Source organism: Anomaloglossus baeobatrachus, chromosome 3 (assembly GCF_048569485.1).
Source record: "Anomaloglossus baeobatrachus isolate aAnoBae1 chromosome 3, aAnoBae1.hap1, whole genome shotgun sequence".
Classification (NCBI taxonomy): Eukaryota; Metazoa; Chordata; class Amphibia; order Anura; family Aromobatidae; genus Anomaloglossus; species Anomaloglossus baeobatrachus.
In genome coordinates, this window is record NC_134355.1 from 119,090,789 (window position 1) to 119,111,447 (window position 20,659).

General features: G+C 49.3%; 1 protein-coding gene across 1 annotated transcript in view; it reads right to left on the bottom strand.

Annotated features, from left to right (window-relative positions):
* Window positions 1-18,311, bottom strand: part of MGME1 (mitochondrial genome maintenance exonuclease 1) — a 29,373-nt gene extending 11,062 nt beyond the window's left edge. The window contains exons 1-4 of the mRNA XM_075338108.1: window positions 18,219-18,311; window positions 9,639-10,215; window positions 8,612-8,834; window positions 6,634-6,766 (exon numbers count right to left, since the gene is read on the bottom strand). Of these exons, the coding sequence (XP_075194223.1) occupies window positions 6,634-6,766; window positions 8,612-8,834; window positions 9,639-10,182 (900 nt within the window). The 5' untranslated portion in view covers window positions 10,183-10,215; window positions 18,219-18,311. The remainder of the gene's footprint in view (window positions 1-6,633; window positions 6,767-8,611; window positions 8,835-9,638; window positions 10,216-18,218) is intronic.
* Between the last annotated feature and the right edge of the window lie 2,348 nt (window positions 18,312-20,659).

Genomic DNA, 20,659 nt, shown 5'->3' on the forward strand with positions numbered 1-20,659 from the left:
TTTTTTTTAATTAATGGGTGTATGTTGGTGTGTTTGAAGAAGGAGGAAAAGATACCAGATGAGAGAGTTATTTTAGTTAGATCAGTGGTTACTGTTGGGAAAGGGACTGATGGAGATGTGAGGGAATAGGGTCACAGGTGCAGCTAGTGGGGTGAGAAGATGCAAGGAGCCTGGTAACAACTTCTGTGACTGGTTCGAAGACCGAAAATGAGCTAGATGAAGTGTAGGAGGGATGAAAATGAAGAATATTAGGAAACTAGGAGAAAATTTCCTCTCAGATATGGACAATTTTTTATTTTAAATAATTAACTATATCGTCCGCGCTGAGACTGTGTAGATGCAGTAATTCATAGAAAAAGGAGCCTTGACCAAGTATTGAGGCATTTACTGTACAGAGTTTTCAGTAGGCACCAACATTTCTGAGTTTAAAATCATTTTTTCAATTGGTTTTATAAAATATTCTAATTTTCTGAGATCATGACTTTTGGGTTTTCATTGGCTGTAAGCCATAATCATCAACATTCACAGAAATAAACACGTCTGTGTGTAATGACTATTAATTATTATTACTTTTTCTATTGAATTGCTGAAATAAAGAGAATTTTGTTTACTTACCGTAAATTCTTTTTCTTATAGTTCCGTATTGGGAGACCCAGACATTGGGTGTATAGGTTCTGCCTCCGGAGGACACACAAAGTACTACACTCAAAAGTGTAGCTCCTCCCTTTGAGCTTATACACCCCCTGGAGAACTAGATCTAGCCAGTTTAGTGCAAAAGCTGAAGGAGAATAGCCACCCACAAGTAAAAACAGAGCAAGAACCGGAACAACCGGAGACTCTGTCCACGACAACAGCCGGTGATAACACGCGGAACAAGAAACTGCCAAAAGGCAACAGGGAGGGTGCTGGGTCTCCCAATACGGAACTATAAGAAAAAGAATTTACGGTAAGTAAACAAAATTCTCTTTTTCTTAATCGTTCATGTGGGAGACCCAGACCTTGGGACGTCTCAAAGCAGTCCATGGGTGGGAATAAACAGAAAAACTAAAAAGTAGGCGGAGCCTAACTTCACAAATGGGCGACAGCCGCCTGAAGGATGCGTCTGCCCAAGCTCGCATCTGCCGAAGCATGAGCATGCACTTGGTAGTGCTTTGAAAAGGTATGCAGGCTAGTCCAAGTGGCAGCCTGACAGACTTGCTGAGCCGTAGCCTGGTGCCTGAAAGCCCAAGAGGCACCGACAGCTCTGGTCGAGTGTGCCTTGATCCCCGGCGGGGGAGGCACCTGAGAACACTGGTAGGCATCCGAAATGGTCGTCCTAATCCAACGGGCTAAGGTCGGCTTAGAAGCAGAGAGGCCCTTACGCCGACCTGTGGTTAGCACAAAAAGAGAGGTGCACCGCCTAAGAGCAGCGGTGCGAGACACATAGATCCGGAGAGCACGCACCAGATCCAGAGTATGCAACGCTTTTTCAAAGCGATGAACAGAAGTCGGACAAAAGGAAGGTAGGGTAATGTCCTGGTTAAGGTGGAAAGGAGAAACCACCTTAGGGAGAAAGTCCGGAGTCGGACGGAGAACCACCTTGTCTTGATGAAAAACCAAAAAAGGTGACTCCGAAGAGAGCGCAGCCAAATCAGAGACTCTCCTGAGGGAAGTTATGGCCACTAGAAAGACCACTTTCTGTGAAAGACGAAAAAGAAACCTCCCTAAGAGGCTCAAAGGGGGGTTTCTGCAAAACCGTGAGAACCAAATTGAGGTCCCAGGGATCCAAGGGCCGCCGGTAAGGTGGAATGATGTGAGACGCGCCCTGCATGAAGGTGCGGACCTGAGCCAGCCGGGCGATACGCCGCTGGAACGGCACTGACAGAGCCGAGACTTGTCCCTTGAGAGAGTTGAGGGACAGTCCCAGCTGCAGACCGGACTGTAGAAAGGACAGAAGGGTCGGCAAGGAAAAAGGCCAAGGAGGATGGCCGGAAGAGCGACACCAGGACAGGAAAATTTTCCAAGTCCTGTGATAGATCTTGGCAGAGGAAGACTTACGGGCCCGAGTCATAGTGGAGATGACTTCAAGGGGGATACCAGAAGCCGTCAAGAGCCAGGACTCAAGAGCCACGCCGTCAATCTGAGAGCCGCAGAATTCTGGCGGAAAAACGGACCTTGTGAGAGAAGGTCTGGACGGTCCGGAAGATGCCACGGCACCTCTACGAACAGATGGAGCAGGTCTGGGTACCAAGCTCGCCTGGGCCAGTCCGGAGCAATGAGGATGACTCGACGGCCCTCCATTCTGATCTTGCGCAGAACTCTGGGCAAGAGAGCTAGAGGGGGAAACACGTAGGACAGACGAAACTGGGACCAGTCTTGAACCAGAGCGTCCGCGGCGAATGCCTGAGGATCGTGGGAGCGAGCCACGTAAACCGGAACCTTGTTGTTGTGACGGGATGCCATTAGGTCCACGTCCGGAGTGCCCCACTCGCGGCAGATTGACTGAAACACTGCCGGATGCAGGGACCACTCGCCACTGTCCACGGTTTGACGGCTGAGATAATCTGCCTTCCAGTTTTCCACGCCTGGGATGTGGACTGCGGATATGGTGGACTTGGAGTCCTCCGCCCATTGAAGGATGCGTTGTACCTCCAACATTGCCAGGCGGCTGCGTGTCGCGCCTTGGTGATTGATATAGGCAACCGCTGTCGCGTTGTCTGACTGGACTCGGATGTGCTTGCCCGCCAATAGGTGGTGAAAAGCTAGGAGAGCCAGAAGCACGGCTCTGGTTTCCAGCACATTGATCGAGAGGGCTGACTCGGACGGAGTCCAAGTGCCCTGTGCTCGGTGGTGGAGACATACCGCTCCCCAGCCGGATAGACTGGCATCCGTGGTGAGGATCACCCAGGACGGGGCCAGGAAGGAGCGTCCCTGAGACAGAGAGAGGGGCCGAAGCCACCACTGAAGAGAGGTCCTGGTCTGTGGCGACAGAGCCACTAACCTGTGCAAGGAGGAAGGCCGCTTGTCCCAACAGCGGAGAATGTCCAGCTGCAGTGGACGCAGATGGAACTGGGCAAAGGGAACAGCCTCTATTGACGCCACCATTTGACCCAGCACCTGCATCAGGTGCCTGATGGAATAACGGCGGGGCCTCAGCAGAGAGCGCACCGCCAGTTGGAGGGACTGCTGTTTGATTAAGGGCAACTTCACAAGTGCCGGCAGAGTCTCGAACTGCATCCCTAGGTACGTGAGCCTCTGGGTCGGAGTCAGAGTGGATTTGGGCAGATTGACAAGCCACCCGAATTGGGCTAGAGTGGCGAGAGTGAGCGAGACACTCCGCTGACAGTCTGCGCTGGATGAAGCCTTGACTAGAAGGTCGTCCAGGTAAGGAATCACTGCCAACCCCTGGAGGTGCAGAACCGCAACCACTGCTGCCATGACCTTGGTGAATACCCGAGGGGCCGTGGCTAACCCGAAGGGAAGAGCCACGAATTGGAAATGTTCCTCTCCGATTGCAAAACGTAGCCAACGCTGGTGTGAAACTGCAATTGGCACATGGAGATAGGCATCTCTGATGTCGATGGATGCCAGGAAATCCCCTTGGGTCATTGAGGCAATGACTGATCGCAGAGACTCCATGCGAAAATGCCGCACCTGAACATGCTTGTTGAGAAGCTTGAGATCCAGGATGGGCCGGAAGGAACCGTCCTTTTTGGGGACTAGGAAGAGATTTCAGTAGAAACCTCTGAACCGTTCCCGGGCGGGAACCGGTACAATTACTCTGTTGGCCTGCAAGGATGCCACGGCCTGAGAGAAGGCGGCGGCCTTGGAGCAGGGTTGAGTTGACAGAAAAAATCTGTCTGGCGGGTTGGAAGAGAATTCTATCCTGTAGCCGTGGGAGATGATATCCCGCACCCACTGATCGGAGACGTGTTGAAACCACGCGTCGTTAAAGTGGGAGAGCCTGCCACCGACTAAGGACGTTGCTGGCGCGGACAGATAGTCAAGAGGAGGCTGCCTTAGTGGCAGCAGCTCCTGCGGTCTTCTGTGGACGCGCTTTTGTGCGCCAGTTGGATTTTTGGTCCTTGGCTGAATTAGTGGACGAGGCCGAGGGCTTAGAGGACGACCAGTTGGAGGAACGAAAGTAACGAAACCTCGACTGATTCCTACCCTGGACAGGTTTCCTGGTTTTGGTTTGTGGCATGGAAGTACTCTTCCCGCCAGTAGCTTCCTTAATAATTTCATCCAGCTGTTCACCGAACAGCCTGGACCCAGCAAAAGGGAGCCCAGCAAGGTACTTTGAAGAAGCATCTGCCTTCCACTCTCGAAGCCACAAGATCCTGCGGATAGCGAGGGAATTAGCCGAAGCCACCGCAGTGCGGTGAGAAGCCTCCAGCATGGCAGACATGGCATAGGATGAAAAAGCTGAAGCCTGAGCAGTTAAGGCAACCATTTCGGGCATAGATTCCCTGGCGAGGGAATGCATCCCCTCTAGAGAAGCAGAGATGGCTTTGAGAGCCCACACTGCTGCAAAAGTTGGGGAGAACAAGGCCCCTGCCGCCTCATATACAGATTTGGCCAGAAGGTCAACCTGGAGGTCAGTGGAATCCTTAAGAGAGGTGCCATCAGCCACTGATACAACGGTCCGGGCTGAGAGTCTAGACACCGGGGGGTCTACCCTTGGGGACTGAGCCCACTCCTTGACCACCTCAGGTGGAAAGGGAAAACGGTCATCAGAACCACGCTTTGGGAAGCGTTTGTCAGGACAGGCCCTAGGCTTGGTCACAGCGGCCTGAAAACTGGAGTGGTTAAAGAACACACTCTTTGTCCTCTTAGGCGAGGTAAACTGGTGCTTTTCTGCCAGAGAGGGTTGCTCCTCTGATACTGGCGGAATGAGATCCAGTACAGAATTAATGGACGCAATCAAATCACTAACATCTGAGTCACTTTCGGACAGATCAATGGGGCACATGGAGTTAGCCTCCGAGCCCCCTGTAAAGGCATCCTCCTCGTCCTGCGAGTCAGCTTCTGAAAAAGAGCCGCGGAAGGAGAGGGAGCCCTGCGTCTCCTCTTAGGAGGACGGGGTCTGGGACCAGATGATGAATCCTCTGTGAGCTCCGGTCCTGAGAGAGCCCTAGCAGCAGAGGCACCCTGTGAAGGGGGCTGATGCATGTTCAGCAAAGTCCTGGACAGCTGTCCCATGGAGTCGGCAAAAGACTGGGAGATAGACCTAGCTAAGGATTCTACCCAAGCCGGGGGTTCAGCCACAGGAGCCGGAGCAGCCGGAGAGACCACTGGGGGTGCGATTCCAGGCTGAGGCATCGTCAGGTTAGAGCAGGCATCACAATGTGGATAGGTGCTCTGTTCAGGCAGTAGGAGCTTACATGCAGTGCATACTGAATACAGCTTTGGAGCCTTGCTCCTCGTGTGAGACATGCTGCTGGAGTGGGGGCTCTGCCAGAAAGACCCCCAGAGAGTATATACAGAGGTCCACAACCAGAGGTTGTGGCTTACCAGACCGCTGGAGCGGTGTTGTGTGCCCTCCAGATCCCGAAGCCCGGACCCCCAAGCACCTCAGCAGGGATGCTGCAGATTAGTGCTGATCGCAGGGAAAAACGCTGAGAAAATGGCCGCCGGAGCGAAGAGAGGGGGCGGGACTTACTCTGGGAGCGGGATCTGGAGGGCTTACAGGGGAGGAGACATGAACCCAGTGAGGAGTGTCCCTCCCCTGTGCAGAACGGCCGCTGGGCAGAGCCGCGCTGTCCCTCTGCATGAATGACATGAGAGGGCAGTGAAACCGAAAGTAGGCCTCCGGCGAAGCCGGGGCCTAAATTTGAGCGGTGCGGCCGGCGCGCAGGCACCATCGGCGCGGTTCTCAGGCGACAGCCAGAGAACCCGCCGGAAATGTCATAAAACTCACTCAGCACACTCTCCCACAACAATAAAGTACAGGGACCCCAATATATAAACGTCTCAGGTACTTAGCTTGCTGAGACGCAGGGTTCCAAGTCCCTGGAGATGAGTGCTCCGGTCCAGCAGGATCCTGAAGGGCTGCGGATGGAGACTGGTCTCCTGCCAAGCATGGTGAACCGTGCTGGTTCCCACTTCAAGCCAGAGCCCAGGAGGGATGGTGAAGGAGCACGGCATGTAAGGCTCCAGCCTTGGAATCAACCTTAACAGCACCGCCGACACAGTGGGGTGAGAAGGGACATGCCGGGGGTCCAGGCTTGGACCTGCTTTTCTTCAAACTCTTTCCAAAAATCAAAAATCAGATGAGAATGCATGTGTGGATGTATGCTTCCTGAACACAAAGCGATAAACTGGCTAGATCTGGTTCTCCAGGGGGTGTATAAGCTCAGAGGGAGGAGCTACACTTTTAAGTGTAGTACTTTGTGTGTCCTCCGGAGGCAGAAGCTATACACCCAATGTCTGGGTCTCCCATAGGAACGATAAAGAAAAATTAATTTTTTGATAATCTAATTTATTGAGATGCACTTGTATATGACCTTTTAATACATAACCGCCAGCATTGTTATATTTATTATGTAGTTAAAAAAGACATCTAACATCAAGTGTAGAGAGGACACACATAAGATGCCTATTTTTTGCTGACTCTAGTATCTATAGTAATAGAAAAAAATATCACTCACTTACCTGAAAGTTATAATTACTGTCATGATTTATTGCTCCAATATATGCAGCTACCTGCAGTGGATTATCAAAGGTGTTCTTTAAGTGCGCCTTCTGTTTTTCGGATGTTTTCCAGTCTATCACACACAACTTCCCCCTGCAAAAAAAGAATCAATATGCTAAATGATAGCAACCAGCGTTCTGCTTCCTCTAAGCCACACTGGAAAAGTAAACTACAGACTGCAGATTGTGCTCTGATCAGTGTTATATGACCTCTCAGACGCCGGGTGCATATATACACAATGCTTCACCGCTACCAGGCTTTGACTTATCTAAGAGACTTTCAAGTTTTAAAAAATGACTTGAAAAGTAAAAATAATCTTAAGGGCACTTTACACGCTGCAATAACGATATCGCTATCGCTAGCGAGCATACCCACCCCCGGCGGTTGTGCGTCACAGGCAAATCGCTGCCCATGGCGCACAACATCGCTTACACCCGTCATACAGACTTACCTTCCTTACGAGGTCGCTGTGGCCAGCGAACCGCATCCTTTCTAAGGGGGCGGATCGTGCGGCGTCACACGGCAGCCATCCAATAGCAGAGGAGGGGCGGAGATGAGCGGCCTGAACATCCCTCCCACCTCCTTCCTTCCTCAGTGCCGGTGGACGCAGGTAAGGAGATGTTTGTTGTTCCTGCGGTGTCGCACATAGCGATGTGTGGTGCCGCAGGAACGACGAACAACCAGCGGCATGCCCCATCAACGATATTATGAAAAGGAGCGACATGTCAATGATCAATTTTTGCGATCGTTGATCATCGCTCCTAGCTGTCACACGCTGCGATATCGCTAACAACGCCGGATGTGCGTCACAAACACCGTGACCCCGACGATCTATCGTTAGCGATGTCGCAGCGTGTAAAGCACCCTTTAGACCATTCCTGCACCCCTGGTCAGCATGACTTTCGAATGCTTCTGGGTCCTTACTAAAATGAGCAGCAGGCGATCCAGCGAATCAATGACTATAGGAGACTATATCTATACATTTTAGCATTTTGACTCCAAATACCCAGACAACCTGTTGAACGTCTGAATCTCCACCGCTGCTCCTGGTGTCCATTATTGACTGCAGCGTTAATGACACGTCCACAGAGTTGCAGTCAATGAGTGAGCTCAGCCCTATTAGGCAGGACAAGCTGCACACGGCCACTAAGCTCGCTGGTTGGCTGCAGCGCTTTCATTGTAATGTTATCGCTGAAGACAATAGAAACAGGAAGTCAGGGGGCCTGCGGGCTGCGAGAAGCAGAAATAAGGACACCAAGGGAACGGAAGACAGGTGAGAAGAATCATTTTATTTTATGTGTGTATGTGAAAGCGGCATAATGTGGCATAAATAGGGGACATTACTACAGGATGAGGCATAAGAAGGGGAGAAGGATTGGCACTTTTACTACAGGAGACAAGGATAGGCACATTGATGGGCACATTACTACAGAGGACAAGATGGGCATATTACTACAAGCTGAGGACCAGGATGGGACCATTCCTACAATATGTTGGCCAAAATGACACGTTTATTATAGTAAACAAGAGAATAACGTTAAAAAAAAAAAATGATCTAAAAGGTGTAAAGAAAAAAAAAAAATACTGTATCACAAAAAATGTCACTTTGTCCTGCAAAGAATGCAGGAACCCAAATATTTTTTTTCTGTACACGGAGTGATACTGGCAGTACATCTGATACAGTCTTGCTTTAGACTGTATCAGATGTACTGCCAGTATCACTCACTATATGGATTTTTAATGGTATTTAAATAAAGGATTTTTTACCTATCCCTGGATGTGGATCCTTCGCTGGATCTGTCCTACCTACTCCAGACATGGAACACCAGGGAACCAGCAAGAACATACTACAGAATACTTCTAGATCGGTGCGGTGACTTACTACCTTGTTTTCTATAAAATAACCACAGTTATCCTCTTATGTAAAAAATGTCTCACCGATAATTAGCCACACAGTCTACAAAGCCGGAATACTGCAGCTCCGAATGAACGACGGCACTTTCCAGAGTCCTGACTCCTCCAATGTCAGACAGCAGATGCTCCACACTGTTCATATACCCAACCAATGCTTCAGTATACTCCGGCTTCTGGGTATAATGTTCCTTAGACAAAAGCAGATCCTCTATCTGGGCATGGAAGAGCTTTCCCTGTGAGAACACGGCTTGGAAATAGTTAAACAGATAATTAAGATACATGCAGAGCATACAAAGAACCATAAAGCTTATTAACGGGCAATTATTGGGGTTTGATATGATCACAATAGTATAAACCATCTATATAAAATTAGACGTTCTAGGAAACATTGAAGAGGATGTCTGCCCTTGTGTGAGCCCATAGCCTCTTTAATCGGCCAGGATTAGGATCGCCACTGATCAGATATTAATGGTTTAGGCAAGCAATAAAAGCCAGAAAAACAAACAACTTTACTACACACTCAACATAAGGCCTCAGTTACATGTCATTGATTTTTCTCGTACGTAAAAATCATGCTTCGCTCCATCAGTGTTTTTCGTTATTACAATTTGGTCAATTTGTCGGTTTTTACTATCAGAATTCGGTCAAAGTTTCATCAGTTTTTCTTGGTTGGAAAAAAATAAAACTGATGAAGGTTTCTCAAGTTTCTCCTCTCTGTGTATGAGAAATTGACAGCCCATGGATGGCATCCGACTGCTGTCCGATTATTTCAAGGATCTGTAGACTTACAATGGATCAAAATTGGACAAGTCTTCATGATTTTATGTGAACCACTTACAGACGTGAACAGCCCAATAGAAATCATACCTATTATAATCTATCAGTGAAAAATACTGATATGATTTGTATGAGGAAAAACTGTCATCTAAATGAGCCCTAATAGACCTCCCTTGTAGCCATCAGAGGTCACTGTAGCCTACAAGCGCTATTCCACACCGATTAAAGCTAAAGAGCGTCGTTACCCATGATAATACAATATACGTATGTATACCTGCTGTGTACTCTATGAAGCCTTCCTCTCCAAGCTCCATGATCATCCTTTGTTTCCACCTTTCCAAATAAAATGCCTGCTCCATGGGCATGGTCTGTTGAAGGATTCGGGTGACACTTGGCAGTCTACCATTGGTCATGTGACTCTTGCCTGGGAGGCCGATTTTCACCGGGATGTTGGGATCTGTCTTCACCACAGATAAAAGCACTTTATTGGGATTGGCTAAGGGGACACGATTCTGAGGAACCTTTGGCTCAGATTCTTGTTTTGGATCCTTTGACCTCAACACTTTACCGTACAAAAAACTGTCTTCTTCAAATATCCTCTCTGGGGTTTGAGAACTGGTCTTGGAGGTGGTTACTGTCCGCACTAAATCTGCATATTTGTCCTGGTTGACATCTTCATAACCATTCAGCTTTTTCTTCCTGCTAAGGAAAGTACAGGAAGTGGACAAGAAAGCCGGCAAATAGAGGTGTTGAGGCAAGACGCCTACTAGTCTTTTGCAGTTGCTGCCTAGTATCTGAACAGGCTTCATGGTGAACATCAATCAATAGATGAAGAAGAAAGACGACATTATCTGTAGAAAAAGCAACAAAAGTTAGAAAACTGTATAACAAAAAGCATACAAAATTAAAAGCACCACTCCAGCAGGTTTTTTACCGCTGTTGTGGCACTTTAACGCTAAGTCCTCTGTTTACGTCTTATACTCACCCTCTGGCATCTTCACCTTTTACTGACGCTGCTCTGATCCCGCAGTGCCATTTTCTGACTATAACTTATGACTATCTGAAAGTCAGACGTTACATCACAAGCTTTCAATGCAAGTCTATGAGAGCCAGAACGAGGCTCTCGTAGAGTTACGACCTCCGGTGCGCTCCATCAAACACTGGAGCTGCCGACAGATGACAAATTGCTGAAGACCGTCAATTAAGCTGGCAATAGAAGATGAAGTCAGAGGAAGGTGAGTCTAAGACAGGGGACTTAGATATAAAGCACCACTCCAGGGTGCAATAAAAAAAACAGAGTGGTGCTTTAACACTTCAGGGGCAGCAGAAGGGTATTTTGTTTTTGCAGATGAGCAAAGCACTGATGAAACCACTGATGGTTAAAGCTGACGCACGGGCCAGACACTAATGATACGCAGATCTAAGACACGTGGTTGCATTAGAATTATTACTTTCCTGCTATAATTGTATATGTGTTATCAGATAGGCTGTGTTCACACTACTAGGAATTGTTGATTTTCTGTTTGGGTATTCAGGCAGAAAATCCAGTGTAATACAATGGCAGCTGAATAGATAACATGGGACGGGAAGATTGATGGGAAGGTCAGGGGAGGTAACATCTTTTTTGAATATTATCATTAAAAATTTTAAGATGTTCATCTGTTTTCCCACAGAGAAATCTGAAGAAAAAACAAAAAAACACCAAAATCTGCATGATTCGGTTAAGATTTCTCCAGATAAACTGTTGATATTTTCTGCAATAAAATCCATTATGTGTGAATGCAGTCTTAAGGGCCATGTAAATAATGTCTTACAATATAAGCCATGTGACTGCACTAAGTGATGACTATTCATCCCAGATTACTACTAACATCTTGGGTAGAAGAAAACAACAGAAATCTGATGAGTGTGAGGTCAGGTTGAGAATCGGGTCAGCTGTGTCTGCAAATTATGGATGTGACGGGCTCCATGTGCTCATTCGCGATGTCAATGGGTGCTGGAGCTGCCTTTACTTGGTACGCAATACTCTGACCCATAAAGCTGAGCGGAACAGTGGATGCTGCATGCTGGCCATAGTGGCATATAGGCTGCGATGGCTCCTTCTGTGGTCCACGGCACACATGGACTGTGAATGTTGAGCTCATTCAGACAATTGTGCATTCAGTCCAAGTACAGACTATGATGTGTGCACCATCCAGGGGGTCTTCTGATCCAAACAGAGTTATTCCCATTACCAAGATCCTTTCCTACTATGTAGTAGGTGTAATAATAATATTAGCAAATACCTTCAATTAGAAATGTAGTTTAGTTCTAGTTCACTGTCACTTACCTCATGTTCAGGGCATTGTAGGGCCTTAGGTATGTATTCATGGTTACGACCACTATCAACTAAGGCTAGGTTCACATTTCCGTTGTTTTGCATCAGTCACATGCGTTGCTTGACACTTGTGACTGATGCGTTGTACAACGGATGACAAGAATAGAATTCATTGTCATCATAAAGTGGATTCCGTTGTAAAACGAGAGAGAGAGAATGATCAGCTGATTGTTCACAATAGCCAGCTGATCGCTCTCAAAAGCCGGCGGCCGGGAGATCAGCTGATCGCTCTCAAAAGCCGGCGGCCGGGAGATCAGCTGATCGCTCTCAAAAGCCGGCGGCCGGGAGATCAGCTGATCGCTCTCAAAAGCCGACCGCCGAGAGAGACATTCATTTGAATAATTAAACACAAGATCTGAGCATGCACAGTGAAAACAAAAGGATTCCGCTGCTCAAAAAAGTTACACTCTGCGTTCCTGGGAAACCGTCAGTCAGTCGTTCCACGACTGATCAGTCGGGCAGAGGATGGAACGCAAGGGCATCAGTCGCAATCCGGCGCTCATACAAGTCTATGGGACACAACGGAATCCGCCAAACGGATTGCGTTGTTTATCAGAGCGGCGGATTGTGACTGATCATAAACAATGGAAATGTGAACCTAGCCTAACTGTTACTATATGCGTGGTCGTAACGATTGATACCCGAGCTCCTGCAATGCCTTGCACAAGAGGTAATCTATACTACATTTCTAATTGGAGGTATTTGCTAATATTATTATTATTATTATTACACCTACTACACATTAGGATAGGATCTTGGAGATGGAAATACCCCTTTAACAGTCACATATGAGGCTTCGGAGTTAAAGGGAACCAAACCTCAGGATTTTGGTATATAAGGTAAAGCCAGTGCAGCACTGGCACTATCAGGCAGATTATCTACATACCATTAGTGGGCAGCTCGGGTGTTTAGGCTGTGAAATCCAAGTTTATGAAGTTTAAAAATTCATCAAGTTTGTGACTTACACTTGCACTTCTCCAGATAATATCCGGGCGGGTTATGCACATACCCCAAGTAGCTGCAGCTACGATATCGTCTGCTGCATCTAATCGGTAAGATCATTTGTTCTCCAATCCTGTTGTGACACCGCGCGCGCTCCCGCGGTCACAACAAGATCTGAAGAAGCGAGGGCGCATGCGCCGCCCTCTCATGCACAAAATTGGGTAATGCGGGCTTCAAAAACATGGCGCCGGAGATAAGCGCTATGGGCAGGCGCCAACTCCGATGCCGTGTTACTGAATAGAGAAATTTGCATACAGCCAGGGAGAGGGAGGAACAAGCGGCGGGGGGAGGGGGGGGGCGTGAATCATGTGAATAACCCGCCCGGATATTATCTGGAGAAGTGCAAGTGTCAGTCAAAAACATGATGAATTTGTAAACTTCATAAACTTGGATTTCACAGCCTAAACACCCGAGCTGCCCACTAATGGTATGTACACAATGTGCCTGATAGTGCCAGTGCTGCACTGGCTGCACCGTATATACCAAAATCCTGATGTTTGGTTCCCTTTAAGGTCAGGAGAGATGCATTATTAGTGAAAAAACACTTGCAGCAAATACACAAGTGTACAAACCCTAATACTCGGAGCAGAGAAACCGGCCTAAGAAATGTATGGTATATTCAGCATCTACCATATATCTCCCTTTTGGTGTTCAAAAAGCTTGTGCTTAGTGTGGTGCTCACCCTGTAAATATCAAGACTCTGTATCACAGCCCCTATTATACCCCAGTATCACACCTCCATATCGCAGCCCCTATTACACCCCAGTATCACACCTCCGTATCACAGCCCCTATTACACCCCAGTATCACACCTCTATCGCAGCCCCTATTACACCCCAGTATCACAGCCCCTATTACACCCCAGTATCACACCTCCATATCGCAGCCCCTATTACACCCCATTATCACAACTCTGTATCACAGCCCCTATTACACCCCAGTATCACACCTCCATATTGCAGCCCCTATTGCACCCCAGTATCACACCTCCATATCGCAGCCCCTATTACACCCCAGTATCACACCTCCATATCGCAGCCCCTATTGCACCCCAGTATCACACCTCCGTATCACAGCCCCTATTACACCCCAATATCACACCTCCGTATCACAGCCCCTATTACACCCCAGTATCACACCTCCATATCACAGCCCCTATTACACCCCAGTATCACACCTCCATATCGCAGCCCCTATTACACCCCAGTATCACACCTCCATATCGCAGCCCCTATTACACCCCATTATTACAACTCTGTATCACAGCCCCTATTATACCCCAGTATCACACCTCCATATTGCAGCCCCTATTGCACCCCAGTATCACACCTCCATATCGCAGCTCCTATTGCACCCCAGTATCACACCTCCATATCGCAGCCCCTATTGCACCCCAGTATCACACCTCCATATCGCAGCCCCTATTGCACCCCAGTATCACACCTCCGTATCACAGCCCCTATTACACCCCAGTATCACACCTCCATATCGCAGCCCCTATTACACCCCAGTATCACACCTCCATATCGCAGCCCCTATTACACCCCAGTATCACACCTCCGTATCGCAGCCCCTATTACACCCCAGTATCACACCTCTGTATCACAGCCCCTATTACACCCCAGTATCACACCTCCATATCGCAGCCCCTATTACACCCCAGTATCACACCTCCATATCGCAGCCCCTATTACACCCCAGTATCACACCTCCGTATCACAGCCCCTATTATACCCCAGTATCACACCTCTGTATCGCAGCCCCTATTACACCCCAGTATCACACCTCCGTATCACAGCCCCTATTATACCCCAGTATCACACCTCTGTATCGCAGCCCCTATTACACCCCAGTATCACACCTCTGTATCACAGCCCCTATTACACCCCAGTATCACACCTCCATATCACAGCTCCTATTACACCCCAGTATCACACCTCCATATCACAGCTCCTATTACACCCCAGTATCACACCTCCGTATCACAGCCCCTATTGCACCCCAGTATCACACCTCCGTATCACAGCCCCTATTACACCCCAGTATCACACCTCCATATCACAGCCCCTATTACACCCCAGTATCACACCTCCATATCGCAGCCCCTATTACACCCCAGTATCACACCTCCATATCGCAGCCCCTATTACACCCCATTATTACAACTCTGTATCACAGCCCCTATTACACCCCAGTATCACACCTCCATATCACAGCTCCTATTACACCCCAGTATCACACCTCCATATCACAGCTCCTATTACACCCCAGTATCACACCTCCGTATCACAGCCCCTATTGCACCCCAGTATCACACCTCTGTATCACAGCCCCTATTACACCCCAGTATCACACCTCCATATCACAGCCCCTATTACACCCCAGTATCACACCTCCATATCGCAGCCCCTATTACACCCCATTATTACAACTCTGTATCACAGCCCCTATTACACCCCAGTATCACACCTCCATATTGCAGCCCCTATTGCACCCCAGTATCACACCTCCATATCGCAGCTCCTATTGCACCCCAGTATCACACCTCCATATCGCAGCCCCTATTGCACCCCAGTATCACACCTCCATATCGCAGCCCCTATTGCACCCCAGTATCACACCTCCATATCGCAGCCCCTATTACACCCCAGTATCACACCTCCGTATCGCAGCCCCTATTACACCCCAGTATCACACCTCCATATCACAGCTCCTATTACACCCCAGTATCACACCTCCGTATCACAGCCCCTATTGCACCCCAGTATCACTCCTCCATATCACAGCCCCTATTACACCCCAGTATCACACCTCCATATCACAGCTCCTATTACACCCCAGTATCACACCTCCATATCACAGCTCCTATTACACCCCAGTATCACACCTCCGTATCACAGCCCCTATTGCACCCCAGTATCACACCTCTGTATCGCAGCCCCTATTACACCCCAGTATCACACCTCCATATCACAGCTCCTATTACACCCCAGTATCACACCTCCATATCACAGCTCCTATTACACCCCAGTATCACACCTCCGTATCACAGCCCCTATTGCACCCCAGTATCACACCTCCGTATCGCAGCCCCTATTACACCCCAGTATCACACCTCCATATCACAGCTCCTATTACACCCCAGTATCACACCTCCATATCACAGCCCCTATTACACCCCAGTATCACACCTCCGTATCACAGCCCCTATTGCACCCCAGTATCACACCTCCGTATCACAGCCCCTATTACACCCCAGTATCACACCTCCATATCACAGCTCCTATTACACCCCAGTATCACATCTCCGTATCACAGCCCCTATTACACCCCAGTATCACACCTCCATATCACAGCCCCTATTACACCCCAGTATCACACCTCCATATCGCAGCCCCTATTACACCCCAGTATCACACCTCCATATCCCAGCCCCTATTACACCCCAGTATCACACCTCCATATCACAGCCCCTATTACACCCCAGTATCACACCTCCATATCACAGCTCCTATTACACCCCAGTATCACACCTCCATATCACAGCTCCTATTACACCCCAGTATCACACCTCCGTATCACAGCCCCTATTGCACCCCAGTATCACACCTCCGTATCACAGCCCCTATTACACCCCAGTATCACACCTCCATATCACAGCCCCTATTACACCCCAGTATCACACCTCCATATCGCAGCCCCTATTACACCCCATTATTACAACTCTGTATCACAGCCCCTATTACACCCCAGTATCACACCTCCATATTGCAGCCCCTATTACACCCCAGTATCACACCTCCATATCCCAGCCCCTATTACACCCCAGTATCACACCTCCATATCACAGCCCCTATTACACCCCAGTATCACACCTCCGTATCACAGCCCCTATTGCACCCCAGTATCACACCTCTGTATCGCAGCCCCTATTACACCCCAGTATCACACCTCCATATCACAGCTCCTATTACACCCCAGTATCACACCTCCATATCACAGCTCCTATTACACCCCAGTATCACACCTCCGTATCACAGCCCCTATTGCACCCCAGTATCACACCTCCGTATCGCAGCCCCTATTACACCCCAGTATCACACCTCCATATCACAGCTCCTATTACACCCCAGTATCACACCTCCATATCACAGCCCCTATTACACCCCAGTATCACACCTCCGTATCACAGCCCCTATTGCACCCCAGTATCACACCTCCGTATCACAGCCCCTATTACACCCCAGTATCACACCTCCATATCACAGCTCCTATTACACCCCAGTATCACATCTCCGTATCACAGCCCCTATTACACCCCAGTATCACACCTCCATATCACAGCCCCTATTACACCCCAGTATCACACCTCCATATCGCAGCCCCTATTACACCCCAGTATCACACCTCCATATCCCAGCCCCTATTACACCCCAGTATCACACCTCCATATCACAGCCCCTATTACACCCCAGTATCACACCTCCATATCACAGCTCCTATTACACCCCAGTATCACACCTCCATATCACAGCTCCTATTACACCCCAGTATCACACCTCCGTATCACAGCCCCTATTGCACCCCAGTATCACACCTCCGTATCACAGCCCCTATTACACCCCAGTATCACACCTCCATATCACAGCCCCTATTACACCCCAGTATCACACCTCCATATCGCAGCCCCTATTACACCCCATTATTACAACTCTGTATCACAGCCCCTATTACACCCCAGTATCACACCTCCATATTGCAGCCCCTATTACACCCCAGTATCACACCTCCATATCCCAGCCCCTATTACACCCCAGTATCACACCTCCGTATCACAGCCCCTATTACACCCCAGTATCACACCTCCATATCACAGCCCCTATTACACCCCAGTATCACACCTCCATATCACAGCCCCTATTACAACCCAGTATCACACCTCCATATCGCAGCCCCTATTACACCCCAGTATCACACCTCCATATCACAGCCCCTATTACACCCCAGTATCACACCTCCGTATCACAGCCCCTATTATACCCCAGTATCACACCTCCGTATCACAGCCCCTATTACACCCCAGTATCACACCTCCATATCGCAGCCCCTATTACACCCCAGTATCACACCTCCGTATCACAGCCCCTATTACACCCCAGTATCACACCTCCATATCGCAGCCCCTATTACACCTTTGATTTTACAAGTTGGACTTTTTCCCTTTCTCCGCTCCTCTGGTATTTTTTTTTTACCACTGATCAGTAGCATCTTTCAGGACAAGTCCATGTTTTATGTCAGGCCTTCTCATTTCTGGTAATGGAGCGCTGACAGTCCTGCAGACTTACACCACCTCTTACTTCCATTTTGACCCTCCAGAGCAGCGCTCTCTGCCGTAACACTGGTCTATAGTGACAGGCCGCGCTATTCTCTATCAGATCCTGCCGGTTCCCCCATATAATCACACACAGGACTCACCCGCCCGTCACTTCCCCGCCTTGTAGAGCAGCAAAGAGCAAACACTAGCTAAGCATATTCCCCTTCCCAGCTATCGGCCATTACGCTGCGGACCATTGCATTCTGGGAAGTGTAGTTTTAGTGTCTGAAGTGTAGCGCTCGCGTGTTACACGCAAAGACTACATTTCCCATAATGCACCGGTCCTGAGCCGCGTGTGTCGTTGAGAGCGCAGTAGTAGGGGGCTCTTCTCCACTTGCGTTTAAAAAAAAATCTCCGCGATACTCGGCCCAAAATGTGAGTCGAGTGTCCTGCGTGTGGTCTGCTGCGTACAGTGCTTTGTTTTTTTCTCACATAGCATCCGTATGACATGCGAGCGTCATGCGAGTGCTATGTGAGTGTTTATGCAAGCAGCGGTGGACTGGCTACCGGAGGAATCTCCAGTAAGGCTACTTTCACACTTGCGCTGGACGGCTTCCGTTGCTATCCGCAGCCTTGAGGAATTACGGTAACCGTTGCAGGAAACCGTTATATTCCTCATAGACTTCTATTAGCAACGGATGGTATTGCGTTGCATCCGCTGCACGACGCAGCGTCATTCTTTTGACGCTGCGTTGGGCGGAGGGAACGCTGCATGTAACGTTTTTTGAGCAGCGCAATCTGTAGGATTTCGCTGCGCGTGCTCTCTCTGGCTCCCTGCACTCGTAACCAGGGTAAACATCGGGTTACTAAGCAATGCGCTTTCCCTAGTTACCCGATATTTACCCTGGCTATGGGTGCAGGGAGCCCGACACTTTCCCGCTCGGCTCCGCCCCCTCCTGCACTTCACTCCACGTGCACGCACGCACGCACGCACATACACAAACACACACACTCACTCACCTGTCGCCAGCCTTGCATTCCTCCCTGCACTGACGTCCTCAGTGCCATGGTCCCGCTCGGCTCCACAAACCCTACACGCCGCCCCCCTCACACATTCTCGGCGGCCGAACGATCAGCTGATCACCCGGCGACCGGCTGTTGTGAGCGATCAGCTGATCGTTCACAATAGTCTGCCACTGGTAAGACGAGAGAAGAAAAAAAAAACAAAACAAAACAAAGATTCCGTTGTTTTGTACGATCCGTTGTATCCGTTGTGCCACTAAATGCAACACATCCGTTGTATCCGTCACACAACGCAATGCAACGGATGCCGTTCAACGCAAGTGTGAAAGTAGCCTAATACTAGTCCTGGCTGCGGTTACCTGCACTGAACTCCGGAGCTGTCACCTGAGCTCCAGAGATCAGCCTGGTCTGTCCGCAGCTGTGCTGAACTGAACAGCAATCGCCGGGGAATCAGTCACTCGGCGCTCGCTGTTCAGTCCAGGCTGCACTCCGGAGCACAGGTGACAGCTCCGGAGTTCAGTGCAGGTAACCGCGGCCAGGACTGGTATTACTGGAGATTCCTCCGGTAGCCAGTCCGACGCGGTATTTAAATGTCAAGGATCCGTGTGACATGCGTATGCCATCTGTATGACATGCACATGCCACCCATATTCTTTTTTGTTTCCTCGCTCCCATAGGATTGCATGGGGGTGCGAGAGCTGAGACTCGGTGAAATCGCAGCATGCTGCGAATTCACCGAGAGCACGAGTCGTGCCGTTAAAAATTCAGCAAGAGGACACGGCCTCATTGATTAACACTGGTGCGAGTGTGATCCGATTTTTTATCGGATCGCACTCGCACATGGAAATTGCAAGTGGAGAAGAGCCCATAAGGCCATGTGCGCACGTTGCATTCTATTCCGCAGCATGTAAGTCACTGCCTGTGCGTCTCAGAACGCAGCCGAAAAAGCTGCGTTCTGAGACGCATTTGGCAGAACGCAACGTGCGCACATTCCTGGAGAATTCATGCTTTCTGAATGCTTGCTCTGCCATAGACAGAGTGGGAAAAGCATCCAGAACGCACATTTTTCACAGTTCGGTCCCACTCTGCTCTGCAGCATCCCCATAGACTTGCAGCAGAGCCGAGTGGCACTGCACTATCAAAAAGAGCATGGCTGGCTGCAAGACAGTGCCGCGCGATCAGAATGAACTCAGATGAACTTCACCCGACTTCATTGTGATCGCGTGGCTCTGTGCGTGTGCCGCGACTTGATTTGCGGTCACACGTGAAGGACTCACCTGTGATCGCAAATCCCCTGAGTGACAGCAGTGAGCCGAGCGATCAGCTGTGCTTTCACTCAGGTTACTCGCGGCTACAGCTGCAGTCCTCCACCTGAGAGCTGTGGCCGCGAGTAACCTCAGTGACAGCACAGCTGATCACGCGACTCACTTCAGTTGCTGCATGGAGCTCACAGAAGCGGCGGTGTTCTACTGCCCCTCCTGTCAGCTTCTGATGTAGCAGAGCTGAAAGCATCGTGGGACCTTGCGTGGATTACGTTGGACCTGGAGGGGTATTTGGGGATGAATAAAGTGGTGAAAGA